This window comes from Natrix helvetica (assembly GCF_964273705.1).
Source record: "Natrix helvetica genome assembly, chromosome: 1".
Lineage (NCBI taxonomy): Eukaryota > Metazoa > Chordata > Lepidosauria > Squamata > Natricidae > Natrix > Natrix helvetica.
In genome coordinates this window covers 12,295,819-12,317,287 of record NC_138548.1, presented here as the reverse complement: position 1 = coordinate 12,317,287, position 21,469 = coordinate 12,295,819, and the positions used below count along the sequence as shown (strand labels likewise).

At 40.8% G+C, this 21,469-nt stretch overlaps 1 protein-coding gene across 2 annotated transcripts in view; it reads right to left on the bottom strand.

Annotated features, from left to right (window-relative positions):
- DAZAP1 (DAZ associated protein 1) overlaps positions 1-20,919 on the bottom strand; it is a 68,720-nt gene extending 47,801 nt beyond the window's left edge. Inside the window, exon 1 of one of the 2 annotated variants that reach the window (XM_081959729.1) lies at positions 20,492-20,919. In XM_081959729.1, the coding sequence (XP_081815855.1) occupies positions 20,492-20,523 (32 nt within the window). In that variant the 5' untranslated portion in view covers positions 20,524-20,919. The remainder of the gene's footprint in view (positions 1-20,491) is intronic. The other variant, XM_081959728.1, reaches the window with a different exon arrangement.
- Between the last annotated feature and the right edge of the window lie 550 nt (positions 20,920-21,469).

Genomic DNA, 21,469 nt, shown 5'->3' with positions numbered 1-21,469 from the left:
TTTTCCAGCTGCCCACACTGCCAAAAGCACCAAAACCTGGTTCAATGACTGTTGGATTACTGTGCTTGATTGGCCAGCAAACTCGCCTGACCTGAACCCCATAGAGAATCTATGGGGCATTGCCAAGAGAAAGATGAGAGACATGAGACCGAACAATGCAGAAGAGCTGAAGGCCGCTATTGAAGCATCCTGGTCTTCCATAACACCTCAGCAGTGCCACAGGCTGATAGCTTCCATGCCACGCCACATTGAGGCAGTTAATTGCTGCAAAAGAGGCCCAAACCAAGTACTGAGTACATATGCATGCTTATGCTTTTCAGGGTTCCGATATTGTTCTATGTACAATCCTTGTTTTATTGATTGCATGTAATATTCTAATTTTCGGAGATGGTGGATTTGGGGTTTTCATGAGCTGTAATCCATAATCTTCACAATTATGACAAATCACAGCTTGAACTATCTTGCTTTGCATGTAATGAGTCTTATCTCATATATTAGTTTCACCTTTAAAGTTGCGTTACTGAAATAAATGAACTTTTGCATGATAATTTTTCGAGTTTTACCTGTATATGAAATTGCATGCTCTTGATCTAATTTTGGCCTAAGAACAACATGTTAACCACTTGGACAATGCAGAAGCCAGCTTCTTTGTGGCTTTGTAGCCTCATTGTCCACCTGAAAGAGTAAGGAATACATTAGGATGGTCCATCCCAGACAATTATAGAATCTATTGATTTCTTGAATGTTCTGGAAGATTTTACCAAAGCCGCAGCAGAGATCGGGTCAGTATCCTTGTTGGCCTATACTAGACTAGAAAGCCAGGCTAGAAGCCAATCAACACACACACACACACACGCACGCACCGTCTTGAATATGACCATTCACACCTCACTGTATACAGAACCAATGGACTACGGTACAAGTACCACAAGTATCTGTGGCAGAGAAGATCAATGTTTCTCAACTGTGGCAACTTCCAGAAGCGTGGCCTTCTGTACCCAGAATTTCCAGCTAGTATGAGCCTTCTTGAGAATTTTGGGAGTTGGAAGTCCATACGACTGAAAGTTGCTAACGTTGTAAAAGAGGATACTAGAAGATCTCCAAGATTCTCTCCATTCTAGGATTCGATGGACTCTTAAGAGATGATGGCTAGCTTGCTGTCATCTCCTCCAAAAATTTCAAAGCAAGAACTACAAAGACAGATTTGTGAGGCATTTTGAGAATGAAATCACTTATCTTCATGTTAACCTGACTTCAGTTTTCCAATAAAATGTCCTGTGCACTATCTTCTAGTCTAAATTTGCGGGATCACTTTCAGTTCAAGAAATCCAAAGGAGGAGGACATTTGTAGCTCTCTGGCCCACCATCTGAGCACATTTGTACTTGCCAAAAGTGAAGGACTGGGTCAATCCAGAAAATAGATACATGGGTACGTGATGGAATGGTACCATTGCTCTTAAAGAAGGCAATGTTCTTTTTGCTCCTGAAGAAGGCTTCCCCAGTTGCAGGGAATGTGGCCAACTGTTCCTCTATTAACAATGCCCCCTAAACAAAGTCTTTAAGAGAGTGCTGTCTGTGCAGCTGCAGATGTACTTGGATGTGCTGAACTTTTCAGTCTAGGCTCTGGTTCACACTGCCCTGATCGTCACAACAGATGTCCCCTTAAGGAAGTGCAATTCTTTTGAAACTAGTTGGTCTTTCTGCAACCTTTGATACTGCCACTCAGGGCTCCTTCTGGTTATTTATGTAAATTAGAGGCACTCTTATGTAGTAAAGTTCTTCTGATCTTACTTGCGGTGATGGTTTCAGAAAGTAGCACAGGTAGTCCTCAACCTATGACCACAATTATTCGCTGAGGGCAGAACATATAGCAGGGGTGGACAACATCAGAGCCAACTGGCTCAACCGGACCGAGGTGGACGATTTGGAGTGGAAGCTGCAGCCACTGATCTTTGAGGAGCTCGTGGAGCGCTTCGGATGCCCAGAGGTCGACTATTCGCCACCCCTCTCAACGCCCAGCTCTTGAGGTTTTACTCCAGGTACCGGACACGGCGGGCGGAGGGGGTAGACACTCTCCGCGGCCTTTGGCCCCGGTGGCTCCTCTATGCCTATCCACCCTTACCCCTGATCCCCAGGGTCATACAAAAAATCTTGTGGGAGGGGGCGGAAGTGGTACTGATTGCCCCACACTGGCCCCAAAGGCCTTGGTTTGCCGATCTCCAATCCCTCTCGGTGGACAGGCCCTAGAGGAACCCCCAGGAGAGGATCTCCCTCAGTCAGGGGTCGCTGGAACACCCGGACCCTCAGTGGCTCCAGTTGACCGCTTGGCGCTTGAGCGGAGCATCCTGAGGGAAGATCACTTCTCCCCTAGGGTTATACAGACTATCCAAGCAGCTCGCAGACCTTCCATAGAGCACATTTATGGTGCTATAGGGGAGCTTTTTCAACACGGTGCATCTCTAGTCTGGGCCACTGTTGCACAAGTTCTGGACTTCCTTCAGGCAGAGCTTGTCAGAGGGTTGGCTCCCAACACGATTAGGAGACAGGTCTCGGCCATTTCATCGGTACTCCTGTACAGTAGATCTCAGACACTGACTCACCATCCGATGGTCAGGCGGTTCCTCAAGGGGGCCTCCAATCTTAAACCGCCCACGGTGCACAGGTACCCTTCCTGGGACTTACACAAGGTGTTGGCCTTCCGCTTGAACCATTACGTACTGTCTCTCTGAAGTTCCTGACACTTGGTGGCCTTTTTGGTGGCCATCACCTCCGCCAGGAGGATATTCGAACTGCAGGCTCTGTCTACCAGGGAAGATCTCTGCATGTTCCACCAGGACAGGGTAGTGCTAAGGTTGGACGCCTCCTTCATACCCAAGGTGTGTTCTTGCTTCCATCGCTCGCAGGAGCTGATATTGCCCAATTTCTGCCTGGACCCTTCTCACCCATTAGAGAGGAAGTGGCACATCTTGGACGCGAGGAGGGATCTGAGGATTTACCTCAGAAGAACCAGGCTGAACAGGAAGTCGGAAGCCCTATTTGTTTCCTTCCAGCCGGGGTCTTTGGGGAACAAGGTGACTTCCACCACGGTAGGCAGGTGGTTAAGAAACTGTATTGCTTCTGCCTATCAGGCACGGGGTCTGCAAACACCGAGCTCTATCACAGCGCGTTATACACGTAGCACGGCCACTTCGGCGGCCTGGGCCATGCAGGCCTCACTATCTGAGATCTGTAGGGCAGCCAAGGGGTCTCCCCCCCTCACCATTCGTGAGGAATTACAAGTTGGACTCCTTTGCTTCTGCGGAAGCCTCATTCGGACATAGGGTGTTGCAGGCTGTTCCCAGGGCAGGGGACACGCCTCACCAGGCATACATTTGGGCATATACTCAAATGTGTAGCCCTCCCTAGGGACGTGAAGGCTTTGGTACATCCCATCCTGGATACTCCTCCCCTCACTATGGAGAAAGGGCATTGGTACTTACCTGATACGCCTCTTCTCATAGTGGGGGAGGAGTATCCAGCCCCTCCCTGATATGGGTATGTTGCAAAATTATGTTGTTTGTTGAACTGTTCTGTTAAAGTAATAAATAAAGGTTTGAAACTAAAATAAAGTCTAAAGTGGATGACACAGCGAGTTGGATAGAGTTCTTCGCCAATAACTGGGTGGAGCCTGGTGACCAAGGCGTGGCTAAAAGAGCTTATCTGACTCAGTCCAATCAAGAGAGGACAAGGTCAACCCATCCTGGATACTCCTCCCCCACTATGAGAAGAGGCGTATCAGGTAAGTACCAGCGCCCTTTTTCAAACATTGGTTTGGGATTTGACCCCTTATGACTGAAATTCTGAGCAAATAGAAAACACACTCCATTAATGCTAGATATTTGTTCCATTACAGATGGTACTTGTGAGACTGAAGACTTTTTATATACAACAATTGGCCCAATACAGAGAAGTCAAAATAGTTATAGATTAAATATATCAGGCCAGACCTGTAGAACATCAGGTTCAAATCCACATCCAGTTGAGATGTTTCTAGGATATCAACTCAGCCTATGGTCTAAGATAAAAGATTGTTGGTATACATAACAGGAGAGTGAGGGAGGGAAAAACAACAATTCGCTATATTCCGTGGAGGAAAGATAGGATAAGCTTGTGATAAATAACTATTGGGAAGAGCATACATAAACCATGCAATCAACGTAGTTTTCATCTCTTCATTATGATTCCTTTGTGAGTTGGGCAAAGAAATAAAAAGGGCCATATATTTAGATCTGTAGAATTAGCAGAGATAGTGATAGTGCATGCATGCATGTCAAATAAGAGCAAGGACTTGCTGGTGTGATTGGAATGATAAAAAGTGTTAAAAAAGATTTTTTTTAAAGTCCTGAGCAGTTTTAACTCCACTCAAAGACGGCCTATTGCCATTACTACTGACAAACGTGTGCGATTCTTTTATTGACTTTCTTCAGAATTTCTATTTTACTTAATAAAGTCATTGTTATTTATATTCAGCCTCAAATGCTAACTATATTATCTAATAGAGTTGGAACTACTTCTTTCTCTTTGTAGGAAATCCCTATAAAGAACGAACTACAGGCCTAGTGACACCAAACTGCCCTGGGCTTTCCAGCTGGGAGGGAAATTCATTATGAATTTATTTTCCAAGTACAATATGTTGAAGGAAAACAAAAGTTGTTCCGCACTTTCTTTGCGAAACAGTAGTAAATCAGTTTCTTCATGGACTGCCATTTAAATTAAGCAACACAATTTTAAAAAAGGGGAGGGGGGTTGAGTTCATCATAGTTTGCCTCCAGAAATTGTGAATGCCCCAACACTGGAAGTCTTTAAGAAGATGCTGGATAGCCATTTGTCTGAAATGGTATAGGGTTTCCTGCCTAGGCAGGGAGTTGGACTAGAAGACCTCCAAGGTCCCTTCCAACTCTGCTATTGTATTGTATTGTATAGTGTTATGATTGCTTTCTCTATTCTGAAGGGTGGAGCACCATCAAATGTCCTTTTGTAACATACCCGTTAGTTTTAGCTTCAAAGAAATAGTGTTTTGGGACTGGATCAACTGGTAAAAGGTGAACAGGATTTTGATAATGTGATTTTTACTCCAAATGCATCTTTTTTTACCTCCCCTACTCACATGTGACCAATACCTTCCAAACTTTTTAACACCCACCCAAAAAAAGTTTATTTAAAGAATAACCATCGTTTCAAAACCAACAGGGCTTCCTGAGATACAAGAGCTGTGCGTTTGCATACAGTGAACTGAAGTGTAACAAACAGTGAGTTTTCAGTTCATCTTTCTCCCTTGCAGCTTCCCCCAGATCTGTCCCAGAAAATCTTCCTCCTCCCCTGACAGATTTTAGGGAGTTATAGAACTGCTGAGAGTCAAATCCTTTTGCAATGAATGGCATTCTAAATCTTTTTCAAGTATACAAATGAAAAGAAAACCAGGATTTTACTAATGTTTCAGCAAGAAGTTGAATTCACAGCAGACTACTAATAGGATGACTGCAATATGATCTATTTAGGGCTACCCTTTGAAGACCATCTTAAAGTTAGAATGGCATGCAGGGATGGGTGCCCCTACGTTTACCCAGTTCATACACCTTTTGCACAAACTGCACTGGCTCCCAGTTTCTGGGTGCAATTCAAGGTGCTGATTATTACTTTTAAACCCCAAATGCCACAGGTTCAAGTTATTTGCAGGTAGCCTCTCCCAAAGAATATCTGACAGTCTACCAGACCAGACAGGGTAGGTATGCTACTAGTGCTTTCTGTAAGATGTTGCCGTCTTATGGTATGTAGGAAATACACTTTTCCATGGCAGAACTGAAGAAGCTTTTTGGATGAGAAGCGAAACATCTTCAAGGAAAAACAGTTGCCTTTTTAAAAAACACCTTTGGGAAAAATCAGCAGTAAGAATCTCACAGTCAAAGTGTTCATTTGACAGAGCTTCAGGATGTTAAAAAGATATAATTGAATGTGGCAAGTATAAACCATAGCAAGTACAGTCTCATGCTTTTCAAATACCACAATGACAGTTCTAGTCCCACTAATCTGGCAAAATAAATCTCATGAGCACTAAAGCAAGGCAAGATAAATTCAGAAGAGACCTCAAAGCCAGCAACCTAAGCCAAAAGAGAATCCCTACACGCAACGATATCATAATCCCACAGGTGGGGATGCCAAGTGTCCTTCTGTAGCTTCTGAAAAGAAATTTAAGAACTAGAATACCTAATTGTGTGTTAGCTTTTCCAGGGAAGATTATTCAAAACGAATTTAACTCAATACCCTGACTATTCTCCCAGGGGTTGGGGGCAGGTTAGTTGCCAAGCCCCCACTTGATGGGATTTGTGGATTCATTTGCTTGTTAAAGTATATTAAAATTAAGTTCAGATTCAATCTGAACACAAGAAACCAAGAAATTGGTAATTTTCAAGCTAGACAGTTTTTCTGTCGTTGCTCTTGGGTCTTTGTGCTCTACTACTTAGTTTAAATGTATCCATGAATCAGAATCAATTTTAGCATAAACCTAGACAACTTGGGCTCATTGTTTCAGAGATATTTCCTTAACCTAAACAGAAAAATGGAATGACCAAGCGTGGGTAAAAAGCAGTAGGAACCGGAGTGATTTCTGACTTGCTACTTACTGGCTTCCCCATTGAACTTCTTTGTAGGAATCTGTCAGGAAGCATCGGAAACTGTGGAATTGGGATACATTCTGGAAGCAATTCCATTTGAGGTACCTTGTTGATCAAAAGTTGTTCCCCTACGATTAACCATTTTGCCCAGTTAAAAGGTCATGACAACAAGAGTCTTAGTAGTATAGACACTGTAGATCCAGTTTGGTGTAGTGGTTAAACTATTGGCCTAGAAATCAGGAGGCTGTGAATTCTAGGCCATGAAAACCAACTGGGTGACCTTGGCCCAATTACTCTTTCTCTTAGTTTACCTCACCTCACTACTTGTTATAGATAAAATAGAAGGAGGCTGGTGTGTTGGATGTGTTTGCCACCTTGAGTTATTTGTAACAATAATAAAGGCAGCATTAAAATACAATAAATAGTAAAAATATCTAAAAATTGTATTTTTAATACCGTAGTCCTTGACTTATAACAGTTGAGTGTTCAAAGTTACAACAGCACTGAAAAAAGTGATTTATGTCTATTTTTCACACTTACAACCGCTGCAGCATCACCATGGTCACGTGATCAAATTTCAGTTGCTTGGTAAAGATTCATATTTATGACGGTTGCAATGTCCCAGGGTCATGTGATCACCTTTTGCAACATTCTGACAAAGTCAATGGAGAAACCAGATTTACTTAACAACCGAGTTATTAAATGTTGAACTGCAGTGATTCACTTAATAACTGAGCAACAAAGGTCGTAAAATGGGGCAAAACTCACTTAACAAATGTCTCATTTAGCAACAGAAATTTTGGACTCAATTGTGGTCATAAGTCAAGGACTACCTGTACCAGGAATGAGCAACATGTCATAAACCAAGAGTTAAATTCAATTCCCAGCAGTAATTCTCAGTAAGCAATGCATAGATAATGTTGGAGGCTGATGGAAGATTCAGCCAAATATATCTGAGGATCACACAACAGGGTATTCCTGTTGTTAAGCAAACATTTATAAAGCTTTGGCAAGCAGTAATGTAGTGGTTGGAAATGAATGTACCAATAGTTACAGAGAACTAAATTAATTTGACTAATTCACAAGATGAAATGGGAAACCATATAGGGCAATATAAAGCTGCCCAACTGAAAAAAAAGAGAGTATTATATTGGTACTAGGTATTCTGAGAGAAGGGCAAAGAAGTCCAGTTCTGGCTAAGAACTTAATCTTCTATTTATATTGATAATAAATAGAATATAAATATTGGCATATAAATCCAATAAAAACAAACAAACAAACAAATAATCACTGGTATAATTATAAATTAAACTGGGAAGAGGGCATCTAGGAAACTTGTACAAGAGGTACTGTTCCATCTCTCAAGGATTTATGTTAACTATTAATGAACAATGCTTGCTTTCTCTTCATTCTGAAACGTGTCACACAACAGTGGTAATGAGGTCATAATATTGCAGTTTTAAATAGTGCCTAAGTCATTCCTAAGGGACGTGGTGGCTCAGTGGCTAAGATACTGAGCTTGTCGATCAGAAAGGTTGGCAGTTCGGCGGTTCGAATCCCTAGCGCCACATAACGGAGTGAGCTCCCGTTACTAGTCCCAGCTTCTGCCAACCTAGCAGTTCGAAAACATGTAAAAATGCAAGTAGAAAAATAAGAACCACTTTTGGTGGGAAGGTAACAGTGTTCCGTGCACCTTCGGCATTTAGTCTTTTGGCCACATGACTATGGAGGCGTCTTCAGACAGCGCTGGCTCTTCAGCTTTAAAACGGAGTTGAACACCGCACCGGGAACGACAAGCACATATGTGCGAGGGGTACCTTTACCTTTACGTCATTCATGGTAGGGCCACAATCTACTTCCATTTTCCAACACCAATAAAATGTTTAACAAAAGACACCTCCTAGTGCAAAAAAAGCACTTCTTTTCTATTTTTTAAAGCCACCAAGACAAAAGAAAACCAACTGTTCTAATTATTAATGCTTTTGTCTCAATCCATCTTGATCCTGATGCACTGGATCTATAGAATAAATAAGCCATATCCTGGCAATGGCTGCCATTAGGCAGCTAGATTAAAAAAAAGTAAGAGTCCCTGTAGATTTTACTCTGCTAGTCATTGCCAATTGTATATAGTCATTGGTGCTCATCCCAGTTTCAAGGCCATTGAGCCAGTGCTATCTGAAGACATTTCTGTGGTCATGTGGCCGGCATGACATCACAGAGCACAGTTACCTTCCCATCAAAGTGGTAGGTACCTATTTATCTACTCACATTTGTGTCCTTTCAAAGTGCTAGGTTGGCAGGAGTTGGGGCAAGAATTGGAGCTCAGCCTGTGGCATAACACAGCTAGGACCCAAACATAAACAACAACAGAAGTAATAGAAGCAAGAATAACATTGTCTTAAATGGATATCACCAGGAAAATAAGGGCATGGGGACAGCTTTTATGGTATATATCAATTTTAACTAAGATAGTGCTCTGTTGAATTAAAGCTATTTGAAACAAAAGTACCAGAAAGTTGTGTTCTATGAACATTATGACTTGGGGCAAAGTGAATCTTACACCTATTTGGAATTAAGGGATAAAAGTGACAGATATACTAATGAAAGCATGGATATCAGGACAGAAAACAGCGCAACACATCATCCGCTCCTTCAGACAGAAGCTTAAGACCCACCTGTTCCAATTAGCTGGCTTAACTGATTTATACTCCCACTTTTAACCTCCTGGCAAACATCTTATTGGGTAGTTTTTAAGGGTAATTTTAATGTTTATTTGCATTTTAATTTAAATATTGTACAGTGCATATCCTACCTCCTCCGTTTACCTATTTATATATTTAAGTATATCTATATTCTGTATTCATACTGTTTTAATATGACTGTACACCGCCCTGAGTCCTGTTTAGGAAAGGGTGCGGTTTATAAATTAAAGATTATTATTATTATTATTATTATTATTATTATTATTATTATTATTATTATTATTATTATTATTATTATTACAATTGATACTGTCCAGCAACTAATGAAAATAAGCGATGGGAGCATTGAGTTCTACAAAATAAAAGTGAGATATAAATACACAAGCTACTTCTCCATAACGATAGACCCAAGAACTGCAAGATAATACTCTTGAAAAGAAAATACTTATAAAGATAGAAAGTATCTGGATGGCTTGTTAAAAAAAAGCATGAATCAAATGTTTCCTTTTCAGTGTCTGAAATGCAATAAATCTGATGACACAGATCATGACTTAGACAGAGCCATTTCTAAGTGCTTCCAAAGTAACTGATTCTATCGTGGGCAAAACTGAAATGTGATTTTAAAAAAAAGCTCTTTCCTTTTCTGTATGCTTTCAAATTTTAGAGCACAGGTTTCAGTGCAAGTACATGAATAATAGTCATAGTGATTTGGATCTCTCATCACATGCAATCTTCCATCAATAAAGTAGAGCAAAGGAAGTTATTATTATCATTCCCAAAGCACAAAACCGACACATAAATCAACACAAATATGACTCCAGGTAGGCCTTAATGTTCCACTAAAGCAGTGTTTCTCAAATTTGGCAACTCTAAGGCATGTGGACTTCAACTCCCAGAATTCCCCAGCCAGCTGAGCTGGCTGGGGAATTCTGGGAGTTGAAGTCCACATGCCTTAGAGTTGCCAAATTTGAGAAACACTGCACTAAAGAGAACACAATCTCCATTAAAGAGAGCACCAAACAGAAAACACAATTTGCGCAAAAAAAACTGAGGGACAAGAGTCACAATTATTTACTAATTTTAAACGGCTAAATTCAGAACATACAGTATGATGCAGTATGCTTATACGATTGCTACTATTAGATTACAACTTCCCACATTTCTGGCTACTGGAGATACTGGCTAAGATTAGGAGTTACCTACTAAGCCTTGCTGACAAGAATGACAGAAATTAAATGTTTCCATTTTATATAAAATTGAGCTATGAGATTATAAACTGCACAAGGTTATCCAAATGGCAAACTAACTGATGAGAGTAGAAATCATCAAGTGAAAATAATTCTACAACTGGAACTGAATTTTGTTTCCTGATTTTCCACAAGCATCTTTTCTATTGGTTTTACTTTTATTTTGATAACTGATTTATTCCCCATGCTTTAAAAAGACTAAAAAAAAACATCCTTGATTACAGAAAGGAAATGCACATTTTCTAAAACTCAAATATATCTCTGCAAAGAGGCACCAGGAGTATAGTATGCAGTCTTAAGCCACCTTGCATATTTTACTAGAAACTGAATTTTATATTATCTTGGACTAAACGCTGCAGAAAATGAATGATGTTGATGTACTGAAATGTCACACATTCACACTAGTGCGCTAGCTATTGTGTATTTGACTGCTTAAGTGCAACCATTTCTGAGACATGAAATAGCAGGTGTAATGCAGATTTTTCCTTTCTCCCAGAGAGAAAGGCCATTGCAGTCTCCCAGCTCTACTTGAAATTATTTATGGACACCTTGATGAATATTCAAACAAAAAAAAGGCAAGGTTTTCTGAGATCAAGCAGAGCAGCTGTATAATAAACACAGTGCTGCTATTTATACATGGCTCAATAGATTACCACAAGCTAAGAGAGTTTTGATATTTGACTTTGTGATGGATGAATTCTGGTATACTGAGTAAATGTAGATTAACCAATGCCACAGAGCCTGAAGAAAGTGTGTAAAAAATAAAAATCTGGATGGGCGAAGAAATAAATTCGAAAGTAATCAAATGACACAATTGACTTGATAATTATATCAAGACATTATAGAGGCAGGACTGCTAAATTTTCCTGAGCTTTTTTGGGGGGGAGGGGAGTCACTTTGCTTATTATATGTGCCAAGGTGTTTCATTTAATAACGCACATGCTGACTGTGTATTCTGCCAAAAACAAACAAACAAGATTTTTAGGACATTATAGATTCCTCTGAGAATGGCTGCCCAATGTATATTTATAGTTCTTGCTCATTTATTTGCACTAAAGAAAACGTAGTTTTTGATCTGTATCTGACTAGTAGCCTTATAGCTGTAATAAAGTTTTGATGTTGATAGTATTTTTGGTATATTTAAGTAATATTTTCTTTTAACAAAACTAGCTTAAACCTACCAAACAAATCACAAAAGAAGGAAGTCGAGCAGAAGTGATCAGTTACAAACTCCGTAACAACATCACTAAACGTCAATACGTTTGAATAAATAATTTAAAAATACAGGTAGTCCACTGATTACAACTGACAACTGACTTAACACAGTTTCAAACAAGCTGCCCATTATAGATCACTGTACTTAAAATGGAGGACAGCTGACCAGCAACTTGATCTGACTCAAAATGTCAGATGGTGTCCTCCTTGAGCCAGGAAACCACTGACGACATGCAATGCTTTCATGAGTGTTTCAATATACTGTTTCAATGGTTCATTGAACCATTCATTGAAAACATTGCAGTTTCAGCATTTGCTGACTTGAAGGAGGAGAACGTCCACCATTTTGAGTTGGATTATAGGTAACTAGCCGGAACATTTCGCTACCTTCAGGACAGTGAGAGATGAATTATTCCATGTGAACTGAGTTCTAGTGGGTTCTCCTGAATTGAGTTTCCCTTGCTGGAAGTTGGTTTCCTCCATATTTTTCATCTGAAACAAATCTTACAATCCTAGTCTATAATTTCTAAAGTAACCTATCTGTATGATCCAAAGTAAATCTCATATGATTTTTTAAATATTTTCTGCTTCTTGTTCAAGGGATTCACGTTAAATGAATTTAAATTGCTTTAAATAATTGCTTTAAATAAAGGCCTTTCAGGGCAGAAAGGGCAGAGTACTCTTAAGAGTGGGATAGACACTTTACATGTAACGTGAACAATTCAAGACTACGAGATGAATCATGAGAACTGAATTCCAGTGATCGAACACGATTGAATTTTAGTTGAATAGGTCTTCAGTCTTGTTTAAAATACAGTCATGTTAATTCTTTTGAAATTACAGATAATCCTTGATTGACAACCACAACTGGGACCCAAACATTCATTGTTAACGATATGGTTGTTGTGAGTTGTGCTTGATTTTTATGATCTTTTTCACTGCAATCATTAAGTGAATCCAGCTTTCCCCATTAACTTAACAGAACTCCCTATGAAGATCATAAATGGCTATCCATTTGTTTCCGGCACACTGAAAACTTTGGAAAAAAATGTCCATTCCAAGCATCCAATTATTGGTGTGATGGCAGAGATGTTGTGATGGCCATAAACTACTTTTTTCAGTGCTGTCATAACTTTGGTCATTAAACAAATGATTGTAAATCGAGAACTTTTTTGAACTATCTGGCCTGGCTCAACCGTAGTCTTTCTTATCCTCCTGACAGTCCTTTTAAATTTTAATTAATTGTGTTATTATTACGGGGTATTTTAATAGCTGGTTTTTAATATTCTGATTGTGATGTAATTGTTACCTCCTCCGTGCATGTATGTCTCTGTATATGTGTGTATTTAGATGTTTATGTGTTTTTATGTTTTTATCTGTTTTACTGTACGCCACCCCGAGTCCTTTGTGGAGAGGGAGCGGCTAACAAATTAAAATTATTATTATTATTAATTATTATTATTAACTATCTATATTCAAATAGATCTCTATACTTGATCCTCTTTCTTTTCTTCCTTCCTTCGTGGGTCTGTAATTCTCGTTTGATACTGGCAGCTAGATTATAGCCAGAAATAGCTGCCAAACAAGTTGAAACTCAATCCAAAAAAAAGTAATGATTAAATTTTGGTTTGAAGCAAAGTCAAACTCATAGAGATAAGCTTTGAACTGTCAGAGTGACCATATAATTTTCTTTAAAAAAACATCCATGGCATCGTGATAAAAGAATGTTGCCTGCCATTTTGAGTCACATCATGTTCCAGTTGTTTCTCTATTGACCAGGCCTCCAAAGCAAAACTGCAATGCAAATTCTGGTGATGCATCAAAGGAAACGAAAATTATCACCATTGAAAATAAAATGGAAGTAATGAAGCATCCCCAAAAAGGTGAAACACCATCAAATGTTCAAAAAGCATTAGGCTACAGCTGGTCGGAACAATTTTAACAGATAAAGAACAATGGAGCATGTACAGCCCTGGCGAAAGCTACAATTATTATTAAGTAATGCAGTGGTTTAATCACTGAAATGGAAAGGTTATTGATAATGTGGCTAGAGAATCAAAAATAGCATCAAATGCCTATTAGCCTTACTTTGCTGCAAGAAAAGGCTCAAAGCCCTTTCAATAACTTAAAAGTTGCAGGGGCAGCAAATAAAGGTGATTTTTGATGAAGACTATTTTGGGAGATGGTTCAATTTCAAAATGAGAGCAAATTTATATAACATTAAAGTGCATGGGGAAACAGCAAGTGCTGATGTTAATCACTGCATGTGATTTTCCTAATAGGTTTAAGATTATTATTGAGGAGGGAAGTTATTTACAAGACCAAATATTTAAGGTAGACAAGAGTGGCTTATTTTTTTTTGGGGGGGGGGGGGGAATGGGACTCCTAAAAGGACCTACATTGTAAAGGAGGAAAAAAGTGAACCAGGGTGTATGGCATCAAAGGATAGACTACTGTTAATGCTTGGGGTGACGCATCAAGGAATTTCAAGTTCAAGCCTTTGCTTGTATATGACTGCCTAAATCCGAGAGCACTTTACCATATAATTAAAGCATATTTTATTATTATTTGGAAATCAAATGCAAAGGCCTGGGTTATAACTGCCATTTTTCAAGAATGATTCTTGAACCATTTGTTGAATACTATTGCTTGGCCCAGCAAATTCCTTTTAAGATTCTCCTTGTGCTTGACAAAGCATTGGTGATGGACATCCAGGCACTTCAGATAACTTTCACCCCAATGTAAAGATGGTTATTTTTATCCTCCAACACCACACTGCTACTTCAACCAATGGTGTAGGGAGTTCAGGCTACTATTTATGGCAAACCTTCTCACAAGCAGTCAAGGCTACCCAACATGTGATGAGCTTAAAGGAATTCTGGAGGAATTATAACATCTGCCAGGCCTTCAAAATATTGCTGATTCGTAGGATGAAATGAAGCAGTCAAATATGAAAGGAGTGTGGAACAAACTGTGTCCTCAATTTGCTCATGCTTCTTGGGCGTTTATAGCTTAACATTGCAAAAGCCAGGCAACCTGTGGTTGACAATGGTAATCAACTGCAGTTAGATATCAGTGCAAAAGATATTATATAGTTATTTGACTTCCCTGCTGAAGAACTGACCAATAAAGATCATAATAGCAAGATCCTAATACAGAAGTTTACAAAGTTTAGTACCCAATTATGGAGGGCTTGAACAAGGCCATTTATGATGAGATAAAAAATATATTTTTTAAAAAACTATGTCTAGATTTCCCTTGAAACTGACACTACCTGTGTTTCTCAGTCTTATATTTTGGGGGGCTCCAAAATAAGCATTAGGGCTTTTGGGGGGGCAGAGGGACACACGATTTCAGAATGACCAGCCGTCAGCGCATGCACAAGAGGCAGCAGGCATGAGGGAACTGATAGTATTTGGCAGCAGCTGCAGCTCACTGATCCCCACTCTGGGGGTTGTGCAAAGTTGAGTTGATTACCTGTCCAAGCAGCAGACAGAGGCATAGGCACGGGGCAGAAGGCAAGCGATCTCTATGTGCTGCACAGCTGCAGGCAAGCCGAGAGCCACGAAGATGAGTTTCCCATAGCCGGCTGGTTGCTCTGGCCCACTGACTCTCGGCTTTCCCATGGCCTCACGCAGCACATCCGGATTGGCTGCCTTCCCCCCACACCTCTGCCTCTGTCTGCTGCTGGTGTCGCCGTGCAAAGACAAGCATCCCACACCCGGCTGCTCTAGTCCACCAACTCTTGGTTTTCCTGCAGCCCACGCAGTGCATCCGGACTGCCTGCCTCCCCGCCCCACATGCCTCTGCCTGCTGCTTGGACAGGTAATCAACTTACCTGTGATGCATGGGTTGCAGCTGCTCCCAGACACCCTCGGCCCATGTATGCTCCCCACCTGTGCTGAGCACACACACACCCAAATCTTTCCAGCATCAAGCTCAACACCTTCAACAGTAACCATCTGCTGTTAAACTTTAATCATGATTTCTTTATCTAAACGCTTTTAAAAAGTGTTTCTTTTATTATTATTATTATGGTTAGTCACATAATGAGGCAGAGTTTAGACTGGATTACATTATATTAATGTTGCTATTATTATAGTATTATGTATTATGTACATAATGTATATAGTATTATGTTTAAGATGTTGTATACTTGTGTTTTATGTTTTGTATACATAGAAATGTAAAATAAATACTACATACTAAGATAAACATGTAACAATGGTATTTATTTATTAAATTTATATGCTATTTTATTACTGTAATAAAAAAACTACCAGCTCATATAAAATGATTGTGCAAATATACACTAACCTTAAAATATGCTCACTCTAATACTATTGATATCACAATCCCAAAATAGGCATTTAAAAATCTTATTCAACATTCAGAATGATGTCACAATTGATAGAATGGTTGCTAGAAATGCTATTTTAAAGCATGTGTATATTTATCATAATGTATAAAATATCTTAAAAGACATCTGCAAATTTAGCCCCTTGAACTGAAATGACAGTCTTGTACTTTTAAGTCTGAGATTGTGAAGTATTATATTGGCATCATGATCTAGCATGTCCTATATGGCTAAGAAAAATATCTCTGAGATGCTATTGGGAATAAAATCTAGAGAAGATCCACCTCCTTGTAGGGAGCTCTCTGGGTTATTACTTGAACATACATACATTGAATTGGGTCATTGATTACTTTAAGCCATGGTTATCACTATTACTTGAGTTTATTTACAAATTGCAATGACTAGATTCACCAAACACTAAGGCCAAATCAAAAAATCATTTTGGGCTTGGACAATGTAGTAAACCCAGCAAAGCTGTCCAAAACCACTAGTTTGGGACATTATAGCCTTTTTATAAAACCCAACTTTTCCTGTCTCAACCACACAGAGGAAATTCTTTGAACAATAAAAAACCGATAAATCTAGGTCAATCCCCTATAATCTCCTTTCTCCTATATACAAAATTTAAATTCACTTCAAATGAGACACTTTCAAAAACACCAGTTATTCTTATAATTTGACTTCAATTTTTAAAATGGAAAGGCAAAACTATTTTGCAAAAGGAATATCTGTATCAATGCACTTGAACTTTAAAATGTAAATCTAAGCACTTAAGAGAGGCAAACAGTAAATGTCAAAATGAGAAATATCACTTGGTCTCATCAATTAAGAGCCAAAAGCTAAGCTACAAGGGAAAAATGGGTTTTGACTGTTTGATTTAATAAAGGAGCTTTAGATCATATGTGACCACTGCCAAAGCACCTTTTCTCAATACTGGGCCAGTTCTTCTTCCAACCTTGGGTGTTTGTTCTGGAAGCTGTTTTCTGTCATCTTTGTTTGCAATTACTTTCCTTCACATTCTTCACATACAAGCAAAGTGACTATGCATGCACACAACACATGTGAAAGCAGCAGAAAACAGCTTTCCAAAGCAACTGTGATAAGCTGGGGGGAAATGTGCCTGCTTTAAAGTATTTTGTATATGCTCTCTTATAAAGGAGTTCTATAGTCTATAAAGGAGTATCCTTTTTTAAAAAAAAGCAGTATGATTCAAAGTACAAAGCCTCATAACTACTTGCAGCATCCATATTTCCTGCCCTGGGATATAATGTGGCTTAATTTGTTAGTGCTTATTTAGTTTGATACAATATATTGTTTGAATGCTCAAAATTAAATATATTTTGATAATATAGCTGTTATGATTAAGCCATGGCAAATCTTCACCTTAAACAATTTTCATGTTAGTACAGTATATCAAGGTTCCAATTCCGAGTTATATATACTTAATATATTGTAATATCAGCAGAACGATTGAATGACAATTTAAAGTGTTCCTCTAGCTCTCTTCCTATATACACTGCAGACATCCTGCACAATATTTGGAAAAGGGTGATTAAGGAAACATACAAAATGATACAACTGATGAACTATACTGGGATTATAAGATAAAAATATAAAATCCGTTGAAAGATTTTATGAAACAGAATTCATAGCTCTTCACCTTTTGCAAATTCAGACATTCTCAGGGTAGAAACTATTATGTGGATATCTGTCCAAGAAGAAAATATATGGACGCCCAGAAGGGCTGGTAGAAAAATCAAAAGAGCCGCCAAAAGAAAAGCTTTATATTAATTTCCAAACTTCTTATACAGATGTCCAAAGCCACTCATGCTTTTGGAAATCAAGAGGAATACACTCGGACTTCATTAGAAGTACTGACTCACAAATGTTCTGTTCTATACAGGTAGTCATCCTCCATCAACAACAGGATGCCTAATACTGTAACAGCAGCAAATGTCCTAATATTATGAAGAATTACAGAATGAAGAACTATTATGTTAAAAAAGAGGTGAAAGTCATTGCTAATTTGGCCAATATCTCCCTTAAAAATGCAAAGAAACCAGAGAATTAGATGAATTCTGCATTTCTATAGAATGCAAGAAAGACAAAAGAACAGTTGCAAATTCTCCCCTGTAAGGCAGCACCTTATGACCTTGGGATCTTTCTAGTCTTAACACTGAGTCGCCAACTTAGAAACCCAGTACCCAGCAGCAGACTGGGTTTCAACATTTGTAACAGAAAACTCCATTATGTACATGGTCACAGATAGACTACATAACTAAACAAGTAATTAGTCTATATTTTGATTACATAGTAGAAGATGCAGAGCACTGAAAAATGTTTCAAACAACCTTTTAGTACTACACAAAGACATAAACATATACAAACCTGGGTGGTTTAATTTCACTTCTCAAATATGTGGCAGAAGAGATGAACCCTAGAATCAGGCTCAAACAAGTCAAAGTATATGATCTCATGTCAGCGCACAACTGAAGGAGCCTGATACCACAATTCCTTTGGCCTCCTTTGTCTCTTCACACCAAATGTGGAAAAGAAAAAAGTATTTCTGTAGTGCCACAAAACTCTTCCCAACTAATGAGGACTTGAACTAAAACGCAACCATCAGCTCCATTATTTCTTTCAATAACCCAGCATTAAGTGTTTCTGCCCTGAAGATAGTGAATTCCCTCAAAAACAGCTCTGTTCTTCAAAATCTGCGACATTTAGTTCAGGATGTTGCTTCGTGCTCTTAGGAAAAAAACACCCCCACTATTCTTGCTGCCAAACATCCTATGCAGCTTCCTCATATTGCCAGTTTTATCTATCACTAATTGCTTTGTCGTATAGCCATCCCCAATATATAATTGTCTTAAATCTTTCATGAATCCCACACACTTCCTTTTAAATGTCCTGAATCTCCAACCTCCCCCACCCCCCCCAAAAAAAAATCTTACACAATAATAGCTCTATTATGAACAAGATCATTTCTCAATGTCTATGGAGATTCTCAATCAACCAGGTCGTGGCTGTCCCAAAGGTCTTTTTCCAAAAGGGAATTGGGCCTTCTTAGAAGTTTCAAGAAAGTCCAGTTGCCTTTTGGAAATGGCACTTTTGGGGAAATCATTTCTACCCACTCTCACTTTATACAGCATGCATATTTTCACAGAGCATTTTTATTATACCCTCCCTTTTCACGCCTGCTCATCTTGGAAAAGTATAAGAAAGAAGCAGATCCTTACATGCCACAACCCTTCCATCTTTGCTCTCAAGCCCTTTGGGCCCCAATTATCAGAAAGGAAACTACAGATAGTCCTCAATTTACAACAGTTCATTTAGTGACCAAAGTTATCACCGCACTGAAAAGGCGACTTACGCCTTTTTCCCCACACTTATGACCATTGCAGCATCCACATGGTCATGTGAACAAAATTAAAAGGCTTGACAACTGACTCGTATTTACGACAGTTGCAGTGCGGGGGGAGGGGGTTGTCATGTTGACCCCCTTTTGCGATCTCCTTACAAGCAAAGTCAATGGGGGAAGCCAGATTCACTTAACAACCGTGTGACTAACTTCACCACGGTGACAAGAAAGATTGTAAAAATGGGGCAAAATTCGCTTAACAATTGTTCCCCTTAGCCACAGAAATCGGGGGGGGGGGGCTCAATCGCGATCGTAAGTCGAGGACTACCTGTAAAGAGGACTTTTTAAAAAAAAATAGAGCCATCGCTTTCTCAACTTCCTTTTCCCTCCACAGCACGCTGTTTCCCCCTGGTACACAGGGAAGAGGGCAAAGAGATCAGGGTTAAGCGGGGGAGAGAGAGAAAAAAAAGAGCACTTGGCGATCCCATCCCAACTCTCTCTGAAGAGAGGTAGGTGTTTTATATCCCCGGCTCCCCGAAACCAACAAGGGAGGCCTCCAACGATTCCCAGGCAAGGCCTTTCGCCGATTCCACCTGACTCGGCGGTGCGGAGGCGCTTTAAACCCGAGAGCAGGGCGGCTTCCATCGGGGCCACCTCTGGCCAGGTGGAATAAAGGGGCGCTTGCGGGGGAGATCGGCCTTGGCGACCCTCCGCTTTCCCGGCTTTTCTTCGGCTCAAAGCACAGAGCAAGAGGCCTTCCTCCTACCCACCCCGGATGCTCCATGCCCTGAAAGGGGGTCTTCCTCCCCAACCCTCGCCCTTTCGACGGAGGCTCTCTTTGGGGTGGGGGGTCTCCACGTGAGACGGGGGGGGGAGCGAAGTCTTCGCTGCCCACGTGACCCTGCCGTTTTCCCCTCACGTGCCCCATCCCCACATCTCGTTCGCCTTCAGGGCCTCACCCGATCTCGTCGGCGCCCCCGACGCTATTCATGGCGGCGACGGGGGCTGAATGGCCTGGGGAGGGGGAAGGGGGTAGGCCCGGTCAGATGCCCCTCCGCCGCTGCTGCTCCTCCTCTTCTTCTTCTTCTTTCTCCGGCGGCGCCGCGACGAGACGAGGTGGCGGCTCCTAACGCCGCTACTTCCCCTTGGGGGAGTTCACCGCCTGCCCTCAGGCGCCCTCAAGAGCTCCCAGGCGCCGCCGTCGTCCTCGCTGCCGCCTTCTTCAGCTTTACCTCACACTAGAGGGGCCCGGCGACAGTCAGCCAGCGAGCCGCCGCCGCCGTCGCGCGCCTGCGCAAGCAAGCGCGCGCGCGCCGCCTTACCTTCCCTCTCCCCCTCCCCCTTCCCCGCCCAATCTCCTTCCCAAAGTCTCCTGCCGCCACCAACCGCCGCTGCTAGAAGAAGCCGGGTTGTACGCCTGCGCGGTAGGGTCGCGAGACTCTCTCTCTCTTCTTCCCGCCCCCCCCCCGCCCCCTTCCCTCCCAACAGCCGCCAAGAATATCATTGGCTGCTAACGGGGTTTCCGGTAGTGGAAGGTGGGCGGGAGGATAGGAGGAGGCGGGGAAAAGGAGGGAAGCCCACGCACAGGAGCGTTTGGGAGGACTATTCGCTTTGTTAGGAGCGGGTAGAGTGGTGCACGCGGTCCGACTTCCGTTTTAAAAGACAAAGGGTATGATGGGGGATGTAGTTACTGTACTGTCCTTTCTTGGATGGGGGTGATGGTTGTGTGTGTGTGTGTTTTTTTTAAAGGAAGTGGACCGCTTGAGCGTGTTAGGTTCCGGAAGTTTGTCTTTAGCCGTTTGGGAAATGTAGTCCGTTGAAGAAGGAAATTGTGGATTCGATTCTGCGTCTCTGTGTGCGGCTTAAAAGAAGAAGGAAAAGAAACGGAATGGAAGCCCCCGCGTGTCGTTTGGAATCTCTAGAGTTAAAATGATTTG